This window comes from Anopheles nili, chromosome 2, assembly GCF_943737925.1.
Source record: "Anopheles nili chromosome 2, idAnoNiliSN_F5_01, whole genome shotgun sequence".
Lineage (NCBI taxonomy): Eukaryota > Metazoa > Arthropoda > Insecta > Diptera > Culicidae > Anopheles > Anopheles nili.
The window spans coordinates 50,151,652-50,174,567 of record NC_071291.1 but is presented as its reverse complement, the minus strand read 5'-3'; the positions used below and the strand labels follow the sequence as shown (position 1 = coordinate 50,174,567).

The 22,916-nt window shown below is 36.3% G+C and overlaps 1 protein-coding gene across 1 annotated transcript in view; it reads left to right on the top strand.

Annotated features, from left to right (window-relative positions):
- Nucleotides 1–22,916, top strand: part of LOC128725255 (uncharacterized) — a 59,591-nt gene that overhangs the window by 29,792 nt on the left and 6,883 nt on the right. The window contains exons 2-9 of the mRNA XM_053818987.1: nucleotides 8,135–8,224; nucleotides 10,802–11,245; nucleotides 11,847–11,938; nucleotides 12,400–12,491; nucleotides 12,601–12,884; nucleotides 12,965–13,127; nucleotides 13,239–13,333; nucleotides 22,769–22,903. Coding sequence (XP_053674962.1) covers nucleotides 8,135–8,224; nucleotides 10,802–11,245; nucleotides 11,847–11,938; nucleotides 12,400–12,491; nucleotides 12,601–12,884; nucleotides 12,965–13,127; nucleotides 13,239–13,333; nucleotides 22,769–22,903 — 1,395 coding nt within the window. The remainder of the gene's footprint in view (nucleotides 1–8,134; nucleotides 8,225–10,801; nucleotides 11,246–11,846; nucleotides 11,939–12,399; nucleotides 12,492–12,600; nucleotides 12,885–12,964; nucleotides 13,128–13,238; nucleotides 13,334–22,768; nucleotides 22,904–22,916) is intronic.

Here is a 22,916-nt window from a genome sequence, read left to right as displayed (position 1 = left end):
GGCTATAATGCAGTTAGCGATTGTGTTGGAAAACTAGGATAGTCATTATTTCGCTAGCCATTAGTCATTTTTTCGCGATGAAATATAGGGAGAGAGCGAGAAAGAGAAAGAAACACAGAGAGAGGAGAGAGAGAGAGAGAGCGAGAGAGAGAGAAAGGAATAGAACTATTTGAAAATTTTTTCCTCGATTGCTGTTTCGATTGAAAATCGACTCATGGGTTTCTCAACGCAATCATCAACCTCTTTCACTCCTCTATTCTAATTGCCATTCCCATCGTTTTGTTCCATCGATTGTGCATCGTAACATAAGAAAATAAGCACTGAGCACCTCCGTGGCTACATTTCACAGCCCGTGTATCCTCACGGCCTTGAGATCATTGAGTGATTAAAAGCTCGCGTCATTTCTAAATGACTGATTTGACTGACTAATTTATTAACACTTGGGTGGCATGATAGTTGTAGCGCTAGCCTAAAACGTTCTCATTAATGTGACGATATTATGTCATTCACACACGTTAGCCAAGATCATTCCCAAAGTTCGAGCTTCTTTGGCAAACTCGAAAATCGATTTGAACACCCCTTCTGGAATCAAGACAAATGTATAAATATAATTATGCTTCATCTCTAATCATAGAGATAATGTTAATAAAAAATAAAATATAATAACGAATAAATTTTAAAGTCATTTGTCCCACATAGTCATCGTTTAATTTGTGTACTTACCCTCGCCTCCCCTCCCCCTTTACCAATTTCGTCTATTCAGGATTTATAAATTTAAAGAGTAAAATAGTTTTAAAAGTATAAACATTTCTGATATTACCCATCATTAATAGGATTAAGGGGATTAAGGAGCATTTTTACGAATGCTGGAGTAATTCTAACAGTGTCATGCCTATTCTTTTCCAATGATTTCTTTCTGCATTAATCTATTTGCGCAATTCCTAACTTCATCTTAACAAATAACAAATATCAATGCTCCAAACCCAAGAGCAAGCTTGGTACGGTTTAGTGAAAATTGGTCTACTGGGTTCTTAAGTTCGGGCAGAATGAGTATTTCTCTATTGTTTTAGCCGTTTTAGTTAATCTATCTAATTCGCTTTGTGCGCTGTTGTGTATTCACTATCAATGAGCAAGTTCTCCAAAAATGTACGTGTTGGATTTTCATATTTTTTGGTTAATACGAAATAATTTTATCATCTATTATATTATTTGTCACGAAAGAACAAAGTGTGTTGGTGCAGAAGCTAATGCGGTATAAGACTTCGCAAAGAAACTAGATATTATCGCGCTGACTCTGATGAAGGATTCTGAATAGAATGATTTACTACTGACTAAATAAAACACTACAAAACATAAATTATGTTAGAATTCAATAACAAAAAATTCGTTGATACTGTAACCCGATGAGTACTTCTACCGATTCATTTAAGAATTTTGTTTTGAAACACTGAACCCAATACATTTTATACTTTAAAAGGTCAAATAAATGAAAAAATCTTTTTTTAGTTATAGATCAGGTTTTAAAAATAAAAAGAAAAACAGGTGACAGTTTTTTGACCTTTTTTCAAAGTGAAGGATTTTGAAGGGGATAAGAAAGTTGGCAGATGCAGCTAAGCGGAATAAATATAAATGTAACGGAATGAATTAATATAGCTAACAACATTGTTTTATTGAGCTGAAGTTTCCGGAACGACACATTTTTCACTTCCCTTACAACTCCAAACTGCAAATCACTTGATTTTGGAATCTTACGAATTTAATTCGCTTAATCTTTTTTCGTTAACTCTATGACAGTTTTCAATTTTTTTAGCACAGTCAAATAACATTTAAAATTTGATTATGTTTCAGGACACATTCCTCCTTTACGACTAGATGGTCTCTTCTTGCTAGTTGTTTCGTTGCTGGCATTGCAATTGTGGTATTTCTTTTCTACACATCGCATACGTTTCATTTGGTGACCGTTTCATGATTGCCCGAAGGTCTTTTCCGAAACGCTTCTTGCTCGGACATTATTCTGTCATGCTGCCTTCTCTGCACACTATCAGCGTATGATTAGCGGAAGCAAAAACGTCACTCCGTTGAAAATCACAATGAATTTCATTAATAACACATTTTCATCGTCAAACGCTGTTTGGTTGCCATAGTATTTTCAACGCCTCCGGGCAGAAAAACGAAGTGAGCGACGTTCTTTTGTTACTCCACATTCCGGCAATGATATTCATGATGATCTCAAAATAGCAACATGAATCTCCCGGAAGCAGACGAGCACTTGGAATTCGCGTTTTTGTTTTATAACAAGCAATTTCTGAATGAAGCATTTCTTCGGGCTGAATTATTTTTCACAGAAATGCTGGTAATTATTAGGCGCATATTATTATAACGAAATTTATAAATTTAACGTTAATTGAAAATTTTTAAACACACATTTGTAATGCTAGACGTTTTGATCTGTGGGTACTGTCTAATGTGAACAATAAGTTTTTCAAATTATTTTTAAACTTTTCCTGGCAGTATTTTATGATGAAGGGTTGTTTAAGAACTAGCTGCTGTACCCAATTGCATTCGAGTGGACAAAGTTTAAGGGAACAATAAGAAGTATTTTTACGAATACTGGTGTAATTAAAACATTGTCCTGTCTATTCGTCTTCTATCGATTTTATTCTGCATTCATTCTATTTACACAATTCATAACTTCATGTATCGGTTTTCTTTTTCATTCAACCCATCTTAATCTGTCGCTCTTAAAGCAGATTAAATAATTTGCTATACCTTGCTTTTTAAGACTATTTAGAACTCTTTATCAAATCTATTATCTCTACCATATAATATATCTCACTTCTTTCTTCTGACCACAATATGATATCAACGAAAGGATTTTTATATCAAATCCTCTCTTCTTTCGCTGTTTCACAACCACCATTTATCTACATATCCCTCGTTTCGTATGATCATACTGTTCTTGACGAAATCCTTCTTCCTAATCCTTGGTATCTTTCGAGTCATGGAATAAGTAAACCCTATTGTTTATGTTAGGTGTTTTCCACATACACCCTTTCCAATCACCCTTTGAATCCTTCATCATTTTTATTGGATTCGTCGTATTAATTCTTTCATATAGCAATAAAGAAAAGTAAAACTTTGTTCCATTTCTAGAATGCATGACGTTTGCTTTAGGTTTTGAAAATCTGGCATCTGATCCTCCACCTTAGTACATTCTCTTCCTTTTCCCATATCACAATCTCTTTCAGCGAATATCAAACAATTCGTTCCCCTATTGCTTAATTTATTTTCCCTTTGACCTTTTTCTCTCATTCGCTCTCGTTTTCCTTCTCTCTTTCTTTCACACTTTCACTTTCACTTTTATTTACACTAACTACATTTTCAATGCCACGCAACTCAAAACAATAAAGGAAAATGTAATATAACTGAACAAATGCAAAACGTTTTTATTATTTATAGCTTGAAGAATATTTTTCACATTTACTTTTTGACATACTTAGAGAGAGGAGGAGTTTAATTTTTTATTACAGTTTAGTGTCTACACCAAAGAGGGAAGTGGTGGTGGAAACTGAACCGTTTGTTGATGTCTTTTGCATTTTTGAGAGATTCTTTTTATGTCGGAAACGACAATTTCTTTGCCCTCCGTTATGTAAACGATACTCGTTTAAAAGAATACAAAAAAAAATATAAATTCCTTTATATGCGCCTTTTCCTCATGGAGGAAGCTGATAATATAAAGTTTTATTGCGATATCATAAGGTTTTGATAAAACTAGTCTACATATGTTGTTTTAAACTTTAATTTCAATATTCCGAAAAGGTTTTACATGCCTTCCCACCAATTTGCTCCCTACCGAGAGAGCTGCAACGTCTCCATACTACGTGTGGAGTTAGTATGCACATTTTCTGACCCCCTTTTGTCGCCAACCGGGAAACTTATACTTCATCACATATTGTATAGCGAGTGGTATGACTTACTTACTTAATTATCAGGCGCTACAACCGCTTTGCGCCTACTCCAAGAGAAATCGGAACCGCTCGCGGTCGAGCGCCGTCTTCTGTCAATCGTTGATCCCGACCTTTTTGGCGGACGCATCCATGCCATCACTACATCTCAGTTTGGGCCTACCACGCCTCCTCTGTCCATGTAGGCAGCCTAATAGGACTTTACGGGCTGGGTCGCCCGGTGGTACCGGTGCCATTCTAATGACATGACCAGCCCACCGGAGCCTGGCGAGTCTAATTCGCTGCACGACAGTGAGGCTATCGTACAGTTCGTAGAGCTCGTCATTGTATCGGCTCCTCCATTGTCCTTCCACACATACGAGGCCAAAAATCCTTCTGAGCATCTTCCTCTCGAACGCGGCTAAGAGAGTTTCGTCAGTTTTGGACAAGGTCCATGTCTCAGAGGCGTATGTGAGTACTGGAACTATGAGTGTTTTATATAGTTCCAGCTTCAGCCGTCGCGACAGGTATTTTGAGTGGAGAAGTTTCCTCAGGCTGTAGTATGACCGGTTGGCTGCCAGCATCCTTGCGCGTAATTCAACTTCTATGCTACTGTTGGTGCTGACTTTTGACCCAAGATAGGTGAAGTTTTGGACGACTTCAAAGGTTCGCTCACCTATCTGTACATCATCCCTGCGTAGACTCGCATTAGTATTTGTTAGCAGGGCCGCTGACGGTGCCACCATCATTTTGGTTTTTGCCTTGTTTATCGCCATCATTTTGCTCAATCTGTTTATATGCTTCTGCTACACAGGAGAGCCGTAAACTTATGATGTCTATGTCATCAACGTATGCTAGGATCTGAATTTACTTATAGAAGATGGTTCCCTAGGTTTCCACTCCTAAGTCTTGGATGGCCCTCTCTAGCGCTAGGTTGAAAAGAAGACAGGCAAACCCATCGCCCTGGCGCAGACCCATGGTGGTAGCAAAGGGCCTTGAGAGTTTTCCATCCACCATCACCTGGCATGTGACGTTGGTCATGGTCATTTTAACAAGCCTGGTAAGCTTGGCCGGGATTCCTAAAGAGCTCATTGCGTCGTAAAGTTTTACCCTGGCTATGCTGTCGTATGCGGCTTTGAAGTCTATGAAGAGATGGAAGGATTGGAGCTGTTGCTCCGCCATCTTCTCCAAGATCTGCCGCATGGTGAAGATCTGGTCAGCGGTTGATTTTACTTTTCGGAATCCCCTCTGATAGTTTCCCACTATCTCTTCTACGAATGGGACAAGTCTCTCTTGCAAGACTAAGGAGAAGATCTTATAGGCGGTATTCAACACCGTAATACCCCTGTAATTGCTGCACTGTAGCCTGTCTCCTTTCTTGTATATGGGATAGATGATACCAAGATTCCAATCACAAGGTATCGATTCGCTATCCCACACCTTAATAATTATTTGATGAATTTCGCGTTCAAGTGCTGCACCTCCGTTTTTGATCAGTTCGGCTGATATTCCGTTGGTGCCGGGTGCTTTATTATTCTTCAACCGACGGATTGCTTTTCGGGTTTCGTCCATGCTAGGTGGCAGTAGCATGATATCATCTGCTAGTGGAGCCTCTAGCTGTTCGTTTAGCTGACCGTTTAGTAATTCTTCAAAGTACTGAGAAAATCACTTGAGTACATTTGACTGGTAGCTAACCAGATTTCTATCCTTATTACGACAACAGGTCACCTTAGGTTTAAAGGTATTTCGGAAAAACTTTTCTCTTGGTATCTCTTAGTCAAACTTTTTTCCTGGGCCGAATCGCACTCTGATTCTTTGGAGTTCCCGCACCCCGCACGGAGACGGGCAATTCTGCAACGTATCACTAAGCCAACCAAATAGTGATCGGAATCGATGTTGTTGTTGTTCCTCCATATGCTCTACCGTTTTACAAGCTTGACTGTCTTCGGCGGCTTATCAACACATAGTGGATCTGATTGGAAGTGGCTCTATCTGGGGAGACCCAAGTGACGCGCAAACTTGGTACTTCCCACAACCAGATTACTTGCTGCTGCAAGTTGGACCAATCTATTACCATTATCATTACTATGCTCATGTACACTGTGGTTTTCACTGTGCTATTGGTGGTACAATAATTCCCTATCGACTTTTGCATTGAAATCTCCCAAGATGATTTTGTGGAGCGGCCGTAGAAAAGATCCTTCTCCTTTTCGTCTTTGTCTGCGAAAGGGGCATGAATGTTTATGAGGCTAATGTTGCCTCGCATATCCTATCATTTATGGCTCTTAAGTTGATGACCTCGGATTTCAGCCGTGGACCTACGCTGATGGTGTTGGTCGTGGCAGCTGTAGTATACGTAGTAGCATTCTATACTATGCATGCTAAGCATATCATTCCCGTATTCCTCGTACCTCTTGTAATACTACAAGGTCCATGTTCAGTGTGGCAAGTTCATTTAGTTCCTTCAAGGCTTCGGCTCTGTGCACAGTGCGTACGTTGCATGAGGCCATTGTCATTATCCAGGGGCGTTGCAGGTGCTGGTTCGATTTCTTCTGTTAAGTTTTCCGTAGTCGTGAGCGTTCTTGAGACACTGGGTGACTGGCCCTGTGCTTAATCTCCCAGTTTATCTGGAGGGCGGCAGAACAGTTTCACTTAGTGCCTTGTTCACCTCTCTCCTTCCAGGCAACCCGATTTCTCGCCCTGCATACAGCCCTCCTGTTTAGTCATGCGCAACCATCCGCCCAAGGCACGTTGGGACGGAGGCGGTCAAAAAGACAATAAATCCATCATCTCCGAATGTTGTGATTTAAAAAACAATCGACAGAAAACATGTCAATTAAGATTACTTACTTACTTACTTCTGTCAATTAAGATAATTTCCTAAATTAACTGGTTTTTAAAAACTAGCTGTTGGATATCTCAATATATATATATAATTCGATATCGTATATCTTTCGATAATTTTTAGACGTCATTTTAATGAATTTTGTGTATTCCATGGATTTTTCATGATTGATACAAACAATGTTCTTAATGAAGCTAAATTTGACATTTAAAGCAAAATGTGTCAAAAAATACAAAAAATGAGCTTTTTCAACTATGGTTGGCAATTAAAAAATGATTTAAAAGTCGTATTTTGAGATAAAATATATGATATTTTTCAAGTATTTACCTATTCATTTTTGAAGGCTTATCATTCAACCACATCCTGTCGCGCTTAGCTCAAGCTTTTTTTGTTACTATATTTGGGGTGGAGACGCCTGGTGGATAGTTAACATGCGATATTCCTAAATACATATTATGTTATCTTCATCGTCTAGAATAGGTACCATTGCTCAATACCAAATTTTATCTTCAAATGTTTTCTATATTTTGTATCTTTCAATTTTACTATTATAATTAAACAAATCATTGAAAATATGCGGTACCATAAATTTTGATTAGGTGTACTAAAACGGGTGATTAAAATCTAAAACAGTGTAGAAATTTGATCAAAATATATTTTATGCGATCACACTTGTTATTATCTAATTCAATTATTGAACAATATCAGCTTAGTTTATGTGTTGTATGAAATTTATTTGTACAAATTTAAATATATAAATGTATGGAATTTATATATATAATATATATATATAATAAAATGATGATTACAATCAAATGAAATAATGAATCAAATCTATAACAGGAAAGAAATTTGATCATAGATATTTTATGCGATCACACTTGTTATTATCTAATTTATTTTTTGAACAATATCAGCCTAGATTTGCGGCATCTTGAAATGCAAACATATCTTTATGTAATGTATGAAATTTATTTGTACAAATGTAAAAATATTTATAATTATAAATATATATGTATGTATATATATATATGAATATATATATATATATATATATATATATATATATATATATATATATATATATATATATATATATATATATATATATATATATATATATATATATATATATATATATATATATTTATATGTATATATAAATTAATTTTTCTTTGTATCCTTTATAAAAAAATGCATTATCTTTTCTTTCAATGTAGCACGAGATAAATGAAAATTTTTCTTCATCAACATGAAGTTTTTGTACAATGCTAATATTTGTGTTGCATTCAATTTCATTTACTTCCACATGGTACCCATGGTAACGTATTTGTCCGTTTGGTAGATGAAGTCTTTGAGTCTAACGCACCTTGATGAGATAGAACGCCAGACATCAACTCCAACCATCATAGGAAATGACCGGCACATGAGAAAGGTATGTTCCATCGACGTTTACATTAGCTTTACTTGTGTTTTAAATATATGATAATTGTGAATAATATAGAAATATATATATATATATATATATATATATATATATATATATATATATATATATATATATATATATATATATATATATATACATATATATATATATGTATATATATAAATATATATATATATAAATATATATATATATATATATATATATATATATATATATATATATATATATATATATATATATATATATATATATATATATATATATATATATATATATATATATATATAAATATATATATATATATATATATATATATATATATATATATATATATATATATATATATATATATATATTTATACATATATAAATAAATACTTTATACAGAATATATACGTTTTGAGATCTGATTTCTCAACTGCATTTTAAGTGTCGAGCTAGCGTACATCTTTACGAACCAATATGTTTTTTTTTTAATTTTGCTCAAGCTTAACAGACTTGTTAAAAAAATCATAACCAACGTTAAATAGAGATAATGTGTGGAACCTCATGTGTCCCATCTACATTAAGGTGATGAGAAAGGCTGTCTTCTTTAATCTCGTGCAAGAAAAAGCTATCCAACACTCAAAAATGTACATTTTGAGGTACATTTCCTACAAATCAATATAGATTACATCACTCACTAACATCTTAGACACCATTGGTTTCATCCTCTCGGACGTGTTAGCAGTTTACGGGAGAAAATGGCAAAACATCTAGGGTTGAAGATACGCTAAGCAATCATCAATACGATACACGGCACAACAAACTCTGCGATGTACAGATGCGAAGTCTGCGATGTACAGATGGAATAGCGTATTCTTTGAAGTTGTAGTTTTGATCCATCAGAAAACAGCACTGGCAATAGTATGGATACGGAAATACTCGTGGGCTGTTTTTATCCAACCCGGCTGTTGCGAATGCAACGTTTCGCCATGGGTTGTTCTAATGAAAAAGAAAGACGTTTGTCTAGTGATCTTACGTCCAAAACGGTATAAGAAGAAAGACCTTTAAGAGGTCAATCTTTATTGTATTCGCGATAAAATAGAGCCTCGCAGGACCCCCGTTCTGCCTTTTATACTGAAATTATCCTTCCCGGTTCAAAAGCTCACGCCTCTGAGCTTTTGAACCGGTTCACTCTCTAGGTGCGCGAGAACGTTACACTAACCTCTCTAGTGCTAGGTTGAACAGAAGACGAGTAAGACCATCCGTGCAGAACCTAGGTGGACAAGGGTCGTAATAGTTGTCCAATCACAATCACCATCATCCTTTTATTCGCTTCTTATCTACGCTACATAGGCAAGTTACAGATGAGTTTTTCCAACGCAGTCTTCATCCTTGAGTCTAAATCCTGAGTAATTTCTTTAACTGTCAGATTGAAAATGTTACAGATAATGAAAATGTGACAGAAATGCTCATTGAACTGTATAGTTTTACACTAGCTCTGATCTCTGGATTATGTAACGTCGGTGATCTGCTGTCTCTTGGTAAAACTTACATATTGGTCCACAACGCCTGATTTGCCAGAGATTTTAAACCCATTATCCCTCCCATTGTTAATTTCTTTTTCACTGTAAGATGGTTGTTTTGCTCACCTACACCGAATATTTTCATCTGCATGTGCCCGTATTTTATGCTCAATTAAAGTCTCCCGAAGTGAAATTGAGATAATACTTGAGATACTGTTCAATAATATTGGTCAGATTACTATAAAACGGACCCTTTATCTGTGGTAGGGGAATGTTGCTTCCTCTTTATCTTTGGTAAGGATATGAACGTTTATACCAAGCATAGCCTACGACGATCTTGAATTTCAGAGACGGACATACGGCTATACCCATTCCGAACCTCAAGTGTCGTTCGTAGCAGCTTTAGTATACATCGAAGTATCTGATGAAACGTCTATTCTCGACATATTTCTTTACCTAGCCTCTTGTAAAGCTAGTTCGGCGTGGCTAGAGTTAAATCCAGATCTTGTACCGAGTGCAAGTTGTTTTAAGACAGAGTAAAACGTCTAAGTTAGTCTAATTCCTAAAATATGTTACAAAAATGCTATCGATATTAAACAAAAAATTGCATTGTGTCTAATGAGTCTGTCATACGTTGATTAAAGAGTGCAAGCGAAGAACAATCTTTTTTGGGATTGAACAGTTTAACCAGCATTTAATTGTTTCCGAATTTCGTAGGCGTATTTTGTAAATAAACTTACTGCAACTAAAAATAATATATTCTCTGCATTTCTACCTTTCTCTTTCTCTTTCTCTTTCTTCCTCTTTTAAATTACATTTACTGTACTATATTTAAAATTACATCATTACTCTACATGATTACCTATATATGTGTATATATGCTTCACATAATTTATTATATTTTTTATTCAATTGCTACATTTTCTTCGATCTATCGCCTATTACTACACACATATCATCGAATGGTTCTGGTTTCATTATAAAAACCGAACACGGTGGCTTGGTCATGATTTTTACTGCGTTTTCATTTTGAATCACGCATTCCTACTCATAGGGTAATAATTCTGATACTTCAAACACATCGATTGCGTCCGCAAGCGGATCAACTGGATATGGAGGCGCCAACATTTCCGGCGATTCTTCCGTTCAAGCCATCTCACCTAAGGAGGTCAGTCTGTCGGTTACTTCTGGTAGAGCACTTATCGACATTAGCAATAGCGACGGTGGATGCATCAATCCAGCTTATGACAGCGGAGATGGGGTTCATCGAGGGGATACAATAGCCAAGTCCTCTTTGAAAAAGGATGACGCAGACAAGGCTCACGAATGCCTATGCGTTGGGGTGTGTTGCATGCTGTCGTCGCCCTCCTGTGCGAAACCTGTTATAAACAATCCATGTAATATGGGTGGAGTCAGTACATCGTCTTCTTCGCTAAAAAAAAAATCTTCCTCCTTCCTGCATCGGGAACGCAAGAAGCCGGTTCTCACACGCAGTCAAGTGAGTACGATTGTGGCTCAATGTGCTGGATTGATTTAAATCTAGATAAACTTTTCTTTTTTTTTAAACAAGCGCTGGAGTATTTCTTTTAAAAATAACGAATTTTTTTGGAAGCACTTTTACGCTAGCACGTATGAGTTTTTTTTTTCGTTGCTTCTACAACAACATTGAATTTAAAACATTTTCTTCCATACAGCGTTTATTATTGACACCATATTCCCATCTGTATAATATAGACATACCTTGCGTTATTATTGATAATAAATGCAATATTATAATGCAGCTTTTCTTTATTTAAAGATTATAAATAGAATCTTTTATCACTCTACTTGTTTTATGGAATTTCAATCGATTGTATTTGTGTAAAAACGATTAATTTTATATGATAATATTCAAAAATGGCTCGTGGTTGTTTGCAATCAACTAATAAGTAGTTTATATCTAAGAACACAACAGCTAAACATAATTGCAAACACCTTTCGCAATCAATTTTAATCTCACTATTTTGTTTCCTTCTCTCTTTCTCCTTCTTTTTCTTACTCTCTCCCTCATTCTTCACTCAATGAAAAAAAAACAAATTTCATATGACGAGAAATTTCAGGTTTCAAGTTCGGAATACTTTTCAGTTTGTTTCGCGAGTGACCACAACGATCCGGGCGTATTGATTCCTGCCACCAAAGGAATAACACTTGCGTAAGTATCAAAAAATAAATATGTTCATTGCTCTATAGTTTTTATTATTGTATTAGCCGAAACGTTAGCGTGCGGCACAAACACATGATGGTATCGGTTTCAAATCTCGATTGAGACTCCTCCGTACACAGAACTGACTATCATGCTATGTGAAAATTCAAGTCATAAAGAGCCTTAGTTTAGTATTTGGTGGGCTTTGACTGTACATTGGTTGTTGAGCCATTTAGCAAGCAGATGATGAAAAAGAGAATGTGCTTTCACCTTACTTTGTATCACATAGAAAAGTAGTAATATATAAATTGATGTTGAGAGTATAGAATTATTTCCATTTTGCTGAAAACACAACGCGAGAACGTGGAAAAATGATTATCTGTGTACTAAAATGGAAACTCTGGACGAATAGAGGTGTACAGTAATATTTATCCATCAATACAAAATAATCCTTTTTAATAATTTTACAGAGAATGTTTACGACCCTCACTATCACGAAGAAGTCTTAGTTTCTCGCAAATCTATGTCACCGATAACGGTTTTAACAATCCGCATGAAACCGGTAAGGTTGATCTCTTTTGTAACAGAAGATCTTAAGATTCATACAAATGATGTGTAAATGTAAGTAACGTTTTTGGAAAATAAAATCGTGTTTGATTTTATCGTCTTAGGCGTGCACTATACAGAACCATTGGAAGCCAACATGGATATATCTATTCTGGCAGGTCGAACGTTAATTGTATCAGAACGTAATGGTACACCTAACCGACGAACAGGTGGCCATCTAATTCTACAAAAGGCTGCCTCCGTTGGAAACCAACCCTCTTTAATGTCATCTACCAGCAAACTTTTTACCTCTACATCAACAGACGAAAACTACGATCAAAGCCCAAAGGCGTCATCGGTTTCTGGCAAGCAATCGAAGCAAAAATGGACAATACCATTCGGATCTAAGGTATGTCTATGGAGTTGATGCATACGTCTAATTCATGGTGACTTACGGTCGCTGCCAACATTTCTATCATTTATTTGCAGGGACCACAAAAATCAAAGCTTTGCGAATTGCTGGACAGTTACAATAAAGAAATTCCTAAATCGACGTCTTCCCCAAGCAACATAAATACTCCCGAGTACGTAGACGCTTTAGCAGGCCTTAGAAATTTACCACAGTGTTGGACAGACATCGTCAGCTGTAGTGGTATGTTACAAAAGTTTATTTAAAAAATCCCCGATGCTAGTAATACTAAAACATAATAGTAAAATACGAACAACCATTTTCCAAATATTTAATTCTGTCATACATGGAAAGGAATGAGTGAGGCTGAAACGAAAATCCAGTCTGCTATTTGGGAGCTGGTGACAACGGAAGTTTACTATATTCTAGCGCTGCAAACAGTAACAGATGTAAGTACCATCAAATGTATATATCTAAATCAAATCCAAGCGAAATGTAGTGAAATCCATACTCCTTTTTCTACTTTTTCCGTAACTTTATTTAATGGATTGCATTTATTAGGATGGTCAATTACCTGTAACAAATCTATTTTTTGTTTTGTTTTCGAAGCATAAGAATGAAGCGCTATGCTTGAATACTAAAAAATTTTTGGCAAAGAAAGCTGGAAAATTTATTCGAATAACAGTAATTAGCCCACATTTCCAGCAGCAGCATTTATTGTTTGCTTTCCAATTTTAAAAATTTTCCAAATTATTATGATTTTACCTACAGACAAAAAATACCAAAAAAAACAGAGCAAAACAGATTGCCATCGGTTGTGCTAAATTTAACCGATAAAATATTCAATTAATGAGCACTCTTTTAGTTATTTTAATTATAGGCCCAAATTATGATATCTTAGAATAGAAAATAAATATTTGTATGTATATATATGCATGTAGCAATTGGCGTGATTCTCCGCGGTTTCTACTAAACCGATCGTACATAGGTTTGTGATAGTCTCAGATTTAGGAATTTGATTTTTGTTTTTAAACACCTCTAATCGAAAACAAAAGGGCTTTTCCATACAACCACTTCCCAAAACGCGAATATTGTTCGCTTGAAATTATAGAGGATGCACGATTTAGCTGAAATTTGACACACATGCTTCTTTTTACTTTCTGCAAAAAAAATGGGCTCCAATACCACTCTCCGTCTAACTAAACTATAATCCTCCGATTTGGCTGAAATTTGCCATACATGCTTCTATTTTATTGTTTATAGAAAAAAGAACCTGAGCTGCTTCGGTGGGAAGAAAAAAGGGACCCTATACAACCTCCACAAAAAATCGTCTCAAATATTCGTCCCCTTGCGTAAGAAAGGGAAAGGGATCTCCCTTATATTCTTTCTAGCGATAGTGTAAAAGTAAAATGTAAATGGCATCTGATGTGACCTAAATAATGCGCAGGTGTTGCTACATAAGGAGTGCTTGATAGCCGAAGCGTTAGCATGCGGCACAAACACACAAAAGTATCGGTGTCGAAACTCGTCTGAGCCCCCCGTACGCAGGACTGACTATCCAGCTACGAGTAATTAAAAAAGTCATGAAAGCGTTGGCTTAACCATAGCGAGGTAGGCCATGTCGTTACGACGTGCTCAATTAAAAGCGAGCCAATAAAGAAGGAGAAGAAGAAGAAGAATGCGTAGGTGCTTATCACTCTCTACTCAATATGTATGTGATGAAGTATAAGTTTCCTTGTTCGATTTTCATCTGCTATATCTTTTCATCTGCAAAAATATTCACTCAGATGTACAAATGTCATCGAACCATCTTAAGTTATATCACCTAATACAAAAAAAAATTTGATCCCTTCAGGAAATATAGAAAAATGATTGAAAATTCATTTTTATTTATAAAACTAGATGATAAACCCGATTTCATTCGGGTCGACGTAGTTTAAGAAATCATAAAGGAGCATTTTTACGTATGTTTGTTTAATTCAATTTTTGATGTGTATATTTTTTTTTCATTTAGTTGTATTCATTCTATATACGTGATTTCTAACTTCGTCTTTGAATGTTTTCTATGTCATTTAGTTCACCTTTCGCTGTTGCTGTTGACACATCTTATATAATTGGCTATACCTATATGTAAATATCCTGCACTCCTTTTTAAACAAATCTTACCTTTTAACCATCTTAGCTATCAAGGAAAAAAATTTGTATCAAATCCTTTCTTCTCTTTTTGTTTCACAACTACAATTTCTCTTCACAATCTTTGTTTCGTATGATCAAGCCGCCTTTCACGTCATGAAATTAGTATAATCTATTTTTTATGCCGAGAGTTTTATACTTTCTCTTTCGAAAATCATTTTTTATCCATTATCATTTTTCTTGGATCCGTCATATCAATTTATTCACATAGCAATGAGGAAAAGTAGCTTCTTGTTCCATCCTGAGCATGTATGACGTTAAAAATCTTTCTACTTTTCTATCTCTTAGTCTTATTTCGTCATTAAGCTGCATGGAAACAATTTTCCATTTTCTTTTATATTTCATGTATATCGCTGTTCCCTTTCAAAACGCCATTCCGTGTTCGTAATCATTACGCTCTGAAATCCATATTTAAATGTATTACACCAACCACATTTCCAACGCAACTCAACACAATTGAAAATTGAATCTTACTGAATAAGGGCATAGCGTTATTAATATCTACACATGGAAAAAAATATTTTGAACTTTTAAATTTGACCATGCATGGGAAGAGAATGAGTTGAGCTTCTAAGCGCAGTTTAGTGTCTAAATAAATGGTAGAAGAGAGAATAGATGCAGGAAACTGAACTATTTGATGACGTCTTCGCATTTTTGTGATTTTTTGTTATTCTGTAAACGGCAATTCCTTTCCCGTCCATAATGTAAATTTCACTCGTTTAAAAGAATAAACAAAAAGCATTTGTATTGCTGGGCGATTTTTGAACATTCCAATAAATTAAGGTTGCATCCCCCCATTTCCGCATTGGAGAATATGATACTTTGCTACTTCTTGACTGTGTTACGGCGTACATGTAAAGTTGTAGTAAGATTAGACGATATTTGTTCGGCCATTTTTTTTTTTTCAATATTCCAAATAGGTGTTGTATGCCCTCGCACAAATTTGTTTAAAATCGCACTTTTTTAAATTTTGCCTCATTTCATTTAAATCAGACATAATTGGTTTGCTTGACTATATTTTCCAATACTCTAATAGGAAAAGCTTGTATGGGAGCTTTTATTTTCAAAATTGTGTGTAAGAAGAATCATCCTCATCTAAATTCATCCGGTCCGAGCTTTATTGCTATGACCGTATAATTTTTTTGGTGATACAGACAGAAGGATCTTTGGTCACCCCCATGTGTTTTGCACATGCTCACATGAATCTTTGCCACACTATGAATAATAAGAAGCATTTCTACCATGTTTGAATCGAATTGGTGGCCATATGTATTTTTCAATAATTTTTCGGTGTTTGATGAATGGGGAGTGACAACTATTTAGTCCTCGCTTGTAGAACTAAAATTTTGAAACTCATTGTGTTAGGTGATAAAATTGGAGTTGATTTCTACGACGCATGTCTTCTTCTTCTTCTTTCCTGGCCTGCTCAATATTGAGCACGTCTTAGTGACATGGCCTGGTCACCAATCGTTTTCCAGGTCGCTCGGTCCATGGCTGCAACTCTCCATCCCCGGTTGCATCCGATATCCCGCAGGTTCTGCTCCACTTGGTCCATCCACCGAGCACGCTGAGCTCCTCGCCGCCTTGTGCCGGACGGGTCGCTGGTGAGCACCTTCTTGGTGGGGCATGAGTCCGGCATTCTCATGACATGCCCCCACCACCGAATTCTGCCGGCCTTCGCCACCGTCAGGATGTCCGGCTCGCCATACAGCTCAGCTAGCTCGTGGTTCATTCTTCTCCTCCACACGCCCTGCTCACACACACCGCCAAAGATAGACCGGAGCACGCGCCGCTCGAAGACTGCGAGTGCGTTGACGTCCTCCGTGAGCAGAGTCCAGGATTCATGCCCATAGAGAACGACCGGTCTAATCAGCGTGCGGTAAATGGCACACTTCGTGCGTGGAAGAAGCCATCTGGACCTTGGAGTTTGTAGAGCCCATGGTAGGCACGATTCCCCTGGACAATGCGCCTCCGGATTTCACAACTTACGTTGTTGTCCGAAGTTACGACAGTGCCGAGGTAGCAAAACTCCTCTACTACCTCAAGTTCGTCGCCGTCCCCTGATACACTGCTCCCCAGCCTGGCTCTGTCACTGTCAGAGCCCCGGACGAGCAGGTACTTTGTTTTTGTCGCATTGATCATTAGTCCAATTCTTGCGGCCTCGCGTTTTAGTCGGGTGTACGCCTCGCACATCGTCCTAGTGTTCCGCCCGATGATGTCGATGTCATCCGCGAAGCCTAGGAATTGGAGGGAGCGGGTGAAAATCGTGCCGCGGATATCGAAGTCCGCGCTTCTCATGACACCTTCCAGAGCGATGTTGAATAAGAGGCAGGAGAGCCCTTCGCCTTGCCTCAGACCCCGTTGAGATTCGAACGGATCCGACAACATGTTCGACATCCTCACCTTGCACAGCACCCCATCCATCGTGGCCCTCAACAGGTGTACCAACTTCCCAGGGAAACCGTTCTGCTGCACGGTGTTCCAAAGCTCAGTCCGATCTATGGTTTCGTAGGCTGCCTTGAAGTCGATGAAGAGATGATGCGTCTGGATCTGGTGCACTCGGCATTTCTTGAGGATCTGCCGTAGAGTGAAGATCTGGTCGGTGGTGGATTTGCTTCCAACAAACCCAGCTTGGTAGCTTCCGACGAAATCATTAGCAAGGGGTGCGAGTCTGCAGAACAGTACCTGGGATAGGATTTTGTAGGCAGCATTAAGTACTGTGATGGCTCGAAAGTTGGCACAGTCCATTCTGTCACCCTTCTTGTACACTGGGTGGATGACACCCAGCTTCCAGTCCTCCTTTCGGTATCCTTTCCTGCTCCCAGCTTTTCCCAATTAGCTGGTGCATATTGACGGCAAGCTCAACCGAACCCACCTTGAACAGTTCTGCCACCAGACCATCGCTGCCAGCTGCTTTGTTATGTTTCAGCTGCTTGATGGTGCTAGTGAATACATCCAAGGATGGTGGGAGCACCTCGTCATCTGCCTCCCGTCTCATGTGTTGCTCGATTCTGCTTGCACTGCTGCTGGACTCCCCTAATTCCGCTCCGTTCAGGTGCCCGTTGAAGTAGCTCTTCCACCTTTCGATCACCTCTCGCTCGTCCGTAAGAATGTTGCCCTCCTCGTCTCGACACATTGCGACGTTTGGCGTGCAGCCGCCTTGTGTCTTCTTCAACATCTTATAGAACTGGCGAGATTTCCCCGACTGAGATAGCTGTTCCATGAGTTGTTCGTCCGACTCCTCGAAGCGACGCTTCTTGCTCTCGAAGATCCGGGTTTGCTACTTCACCACATATTGTATAGAGAGTTTTAAGAAACTTATACACAATATTTAGATAAACAAATATTATAGACTTTTCGACGGCTGGCTGTATGGAAGCCCTCCTTTATTGGACCGGTGTAGCCGATATATTTGATTCTTCTGCAAAATAAAAAAAGCTTTTATGCTAAATTTCGGCCAGATCTGTGTTTTATATTTTTAGGTGAATAGTATAGATTTTTTTTATGGAGGGTTGTATGTGAGCTTCCCTTTCTTCCCCACCGGAGTAGCTGGCGTTTCAGATTCTTTTAAAGAAATGAAAAAGATTTATGCATTACAAATTTCAGTCAAATCGATGGTTCTTTGTACTTTTAAGTAATTATTAAAGGTTTGTTAGGCGCTCCTCACTCCCTCCAGCATGCAGGGTTGTATGGGAGCTCCCCTTTAAACCTCGCGGAGTGGATGAAGCTTTAAATACTTTTGCCAAATTTCAAAATGAAAATGTTTGCCAAATTTCTGAAAAACTGGACGTCATTTACAATTTTAAGCGATTATCTCTTTTGGGGGGGGGGGGTTGTATGGGAGCCACCCTTTGTTCTTCATTGAGGTGGCTGAAATTTTTCCAGTATTAGTTGTAAGTAACGATACGTCTATGCACCAAATTTGATAAAAATGAATGTTTGTATATATATATATATATATATATATATATATATATATATATATATATATATATATATATATATATATATATGTATGTATATACATATATATATATATATATATATATATATATATATATACATATATATACATATATATATATATATATATATATATATATATATATATATATATATATATATATATATATACATATATATATATATATATATATATATATATATATATATATATATATATATTTATGTATATATATACATATATATATATATATATATATATATATATATATATATATATATATCTATGCGCGCGCTTCAATGGGGTTTCCACTGAACCGATATGCACCAAACTTGGTACATAGGTGTATGATGGTGTATGGTGGTACATAGGTGTTCCGTTCCGTTCTTTTATGTTCCGTTTTCTGCAAGGGGGATATACTATTAACTTTTATAGTTATGTTATAAAGCTTTAGTAAAATTAGGAAACATGTGTTATTTTAAGCATTAATTTCAATACTTCGAAAAGGTATTGCATGCCAATTGCTCCCTACCAAGAGAGCTGCAACGATCCCATTCTGAGTATGGACTTTTTATGAACTTTTATGCCTCATATCATTTAAACCAAACGTGATTGGTGTGCTTGAACATATTTTTCAATCTTCCGATACCTCATATTGGCTTGTATGTGAGCTCTTGTTTCAATATTTTGTGTAAGTAGAATCTTGCTTACATAAATTCTGCTGAATCAAACTTCATTTCTATGAACGAATATTTTTATGGTAATACAGAAAGGGAGGTTCATTGGAAGCCCCGCTTTGTTTCCTACCGAAGTTAATAACTTCATCACTCCATGAGTAGTAAGATGTCTTGTGCCATGCTATAATCAAATTATAACCAATTCGTAACCTTATGCATAAAAATGAATGTTTGTATATATATATATATATATATATATATATATATATATATATATATATATATATATATATATATATATATATATATATATATATATATTTATATATATTTATATATATATATATATATATATATATATATATATTTATATAAATATATATATATATATATATATATATATATATATATATATATATATATATATATATATATATATATATATACAAACATTCATTTTTATGCATAAGGTTACGAATTGGTTATAATTTGATTATAGCATGGCACAAGACATCTTACTACTCATGGAGTGATGAAGTTATTAACTTCGGTAGGAAACAAAGCGGGGCTTCCAATGAACCTCCCTTTCTGTATTACCATAAAAATATTCGTTCATAGAAATGAAGTTTGATTCAGCAGAATTTATGTAAGCAAGATTCTACTTACACAAAATATTGAAACAAGAGCTCACATACAAGCCAATATGAGGTATCGGAAGATTGAAAAATATGTTCAAGCACACCAATCACGTTTGGTTTAAATGATATGAGGCATAAAAGTTCATAAAAAGTCCATACTCAGAATGGGATCGTTGCAGCTCTCTTGGTAGGGAGCAATTGGCATGCAATACCTTTTCGAAGTATTGAAATTAATGCTTAAAATAACACATGTTTCCTAATTTTACTAAAGCTTTATAACATAACTATAAAAGTTAATAGTATATCCCCCTTGCAGAAAACGGAACATAAAAGAGCCTGGTTTTCCATTCTTTCAAACGAGTAACTTTTATATCACGGAGGGCATATAAATTGCCGTTTGTAGAAGAAAAAGAAACTTTCAAAAATGCAAAAGACCTAAACAAACGGTTCAGTTTCCTCTACCTTTCTCTTCTTACCTTATTGCTGTAGCCACTAAACTGCACTAAAAAGTTCTAAATAATTTATCCTCTCTCAACGTATGTTGAAATTCCAATGTGAAAAATATTCTTCAAGCCATCAATAAGACTAACTTTATTCACTTATTAAATCAGGTTTGATATTTATTATTAGGTTGAGCTGCATGGCATTAAAAATGTGGTTATTGTAAATAATTTAAAATTAGAATACAAAGAGTAATGATTAGGATGGAAAGGCGTTTTGAAAGGGTATAGCAATACAAGTGACTACTAAAGGATAAGGAATTATTGTTGTCAAGCAGCGTAAATGACAAAATAAGAGAAAGCGAAAGAGAAACAGAAATAAAACAAAAGCACGAAACAGAGAAAAATAGAGAAAGAGAGAAAGAGATAAAGAGAGTAAGATGAAAAGATAAAATGATAAAGGTTTAGCAACACAGGTGACCAAGAAGAAGAAGGAATTATTAATGTCAAACAGACGTGACAAAATAAGAGAAAGCGCAAGCGAAACAGAAAAAAAACAAAAGAGAAAGAAATAAAAAAAGAAAGAGAGAGAGTGAGAGAAAAACATTGGAAGAAAAATTAACAAAGCAATAAGGGAACGAATTGTTGGAAATTCGCTTAAATAGATTGAGATATCATATTCTGATCAGAAGAAAGAAGCGATATCTAATATGGTTGAAAAAGTAGATTTTTCTCTCGTAGTAGAATGAAATCGGATTCCTCAGCTAGTACAAAATATAAAAAAAATATCGTTCAACCAGGGCTGGATATATCCCTCATTTAATACTCATCAAAAGTTTTCAAATCAAAGAGTCTTTCACTATCCAGTCTCTATTGCGTTATGTGTTAGGTACTAAGAGATTCAGTTTCGAATACTCCGATCAGATCTCTTACCGTTCTTGTTCTTCATTCAATTGGGCCAAATAAATCTGGCCTCCTACAATGTACACAAGGATCACTACATTGCAATCAGTAGATTAAACTATCTTTTGAAGACTTTTCAACCATAAAAGTTATCTACTCTTGTTGCGAACGCAATTTGTCCTCGACGACCGCAAAAAAGTCCTTTCCTTAGAAAACACTATTTCGTTTTAACGGTATAGCGCGTGGTGGTTTTTTTTCCTTGCGCTGATAATTTTAAGAGAGCGTATTCGCTCCTAGCTCGCTCCTTATATCTTTCTTTTTCGCGATTAACGTTTGGTCAACCCGTATCATTGCCCTAGTTCCATAATCGAAGCTCATGGCCTTAATTCCACAATCGAAACTCATTGCCGTATTCCATAATCCAAACTTGCTGAGTTTGGTGTTTGACATTCAAGACTGCTACGCATGCTCCTGTCGTAATGTTAGTACTTTTTCCACGTGGTCCGTCGGCACGGTAACGCAGTAACAACTCTCCTTTCCTCGTTTAGTGTTGAATCCTGATACTGTATACGGCACTACGCAGTGTTATATACGACACTGTTACCAGTAGTCAAACTGACAATGTTCCAATGACTCTGCAAGAGTAAGAATTATCACAATCACAACCTTTCGGCTCTGACACTTGGAGCAGACTACAGTAGAACAACTTGCAGAAGAACTGTATGTTTTTCTAACATGTTCTTTGTTTTTCAAATTTTCATTAAACATTTGAGATATATAGCAATTTATCGCGTTTATAAAAATAGAGTTTTATAAAAGTCCCCCTCTGCATCCTTTATTCTTGAAATTCTTGGTGTACCACATTCAACATACCACGTTCTACCACATTAGACATCATGAAAATTAATTTCAATAACTCATATCTAAGAAACTAAAAAATTTCGCGACCAATCTGCATTTTTTTTTGTATAACGTAAGCAGCGAGGTGTAAAACGTTGCAGAGTTTACTTGTGTTTGCTAAAATATAGAGTTAAGCTTATTGATGAAAATTCTGTTTTTATCTTTCCAGCTTTTCCTCGCCTGCTTAGAAGACATTCAGCTGCAAAACATTCTTACGGAGATTAATCAGAACAAATTGTTTTCCAACATTCGAGACATCTGGGAGGCTAACCTTCATTTCTGGACACAGTACCTCCATCCAATGGTACGTGGTAAAA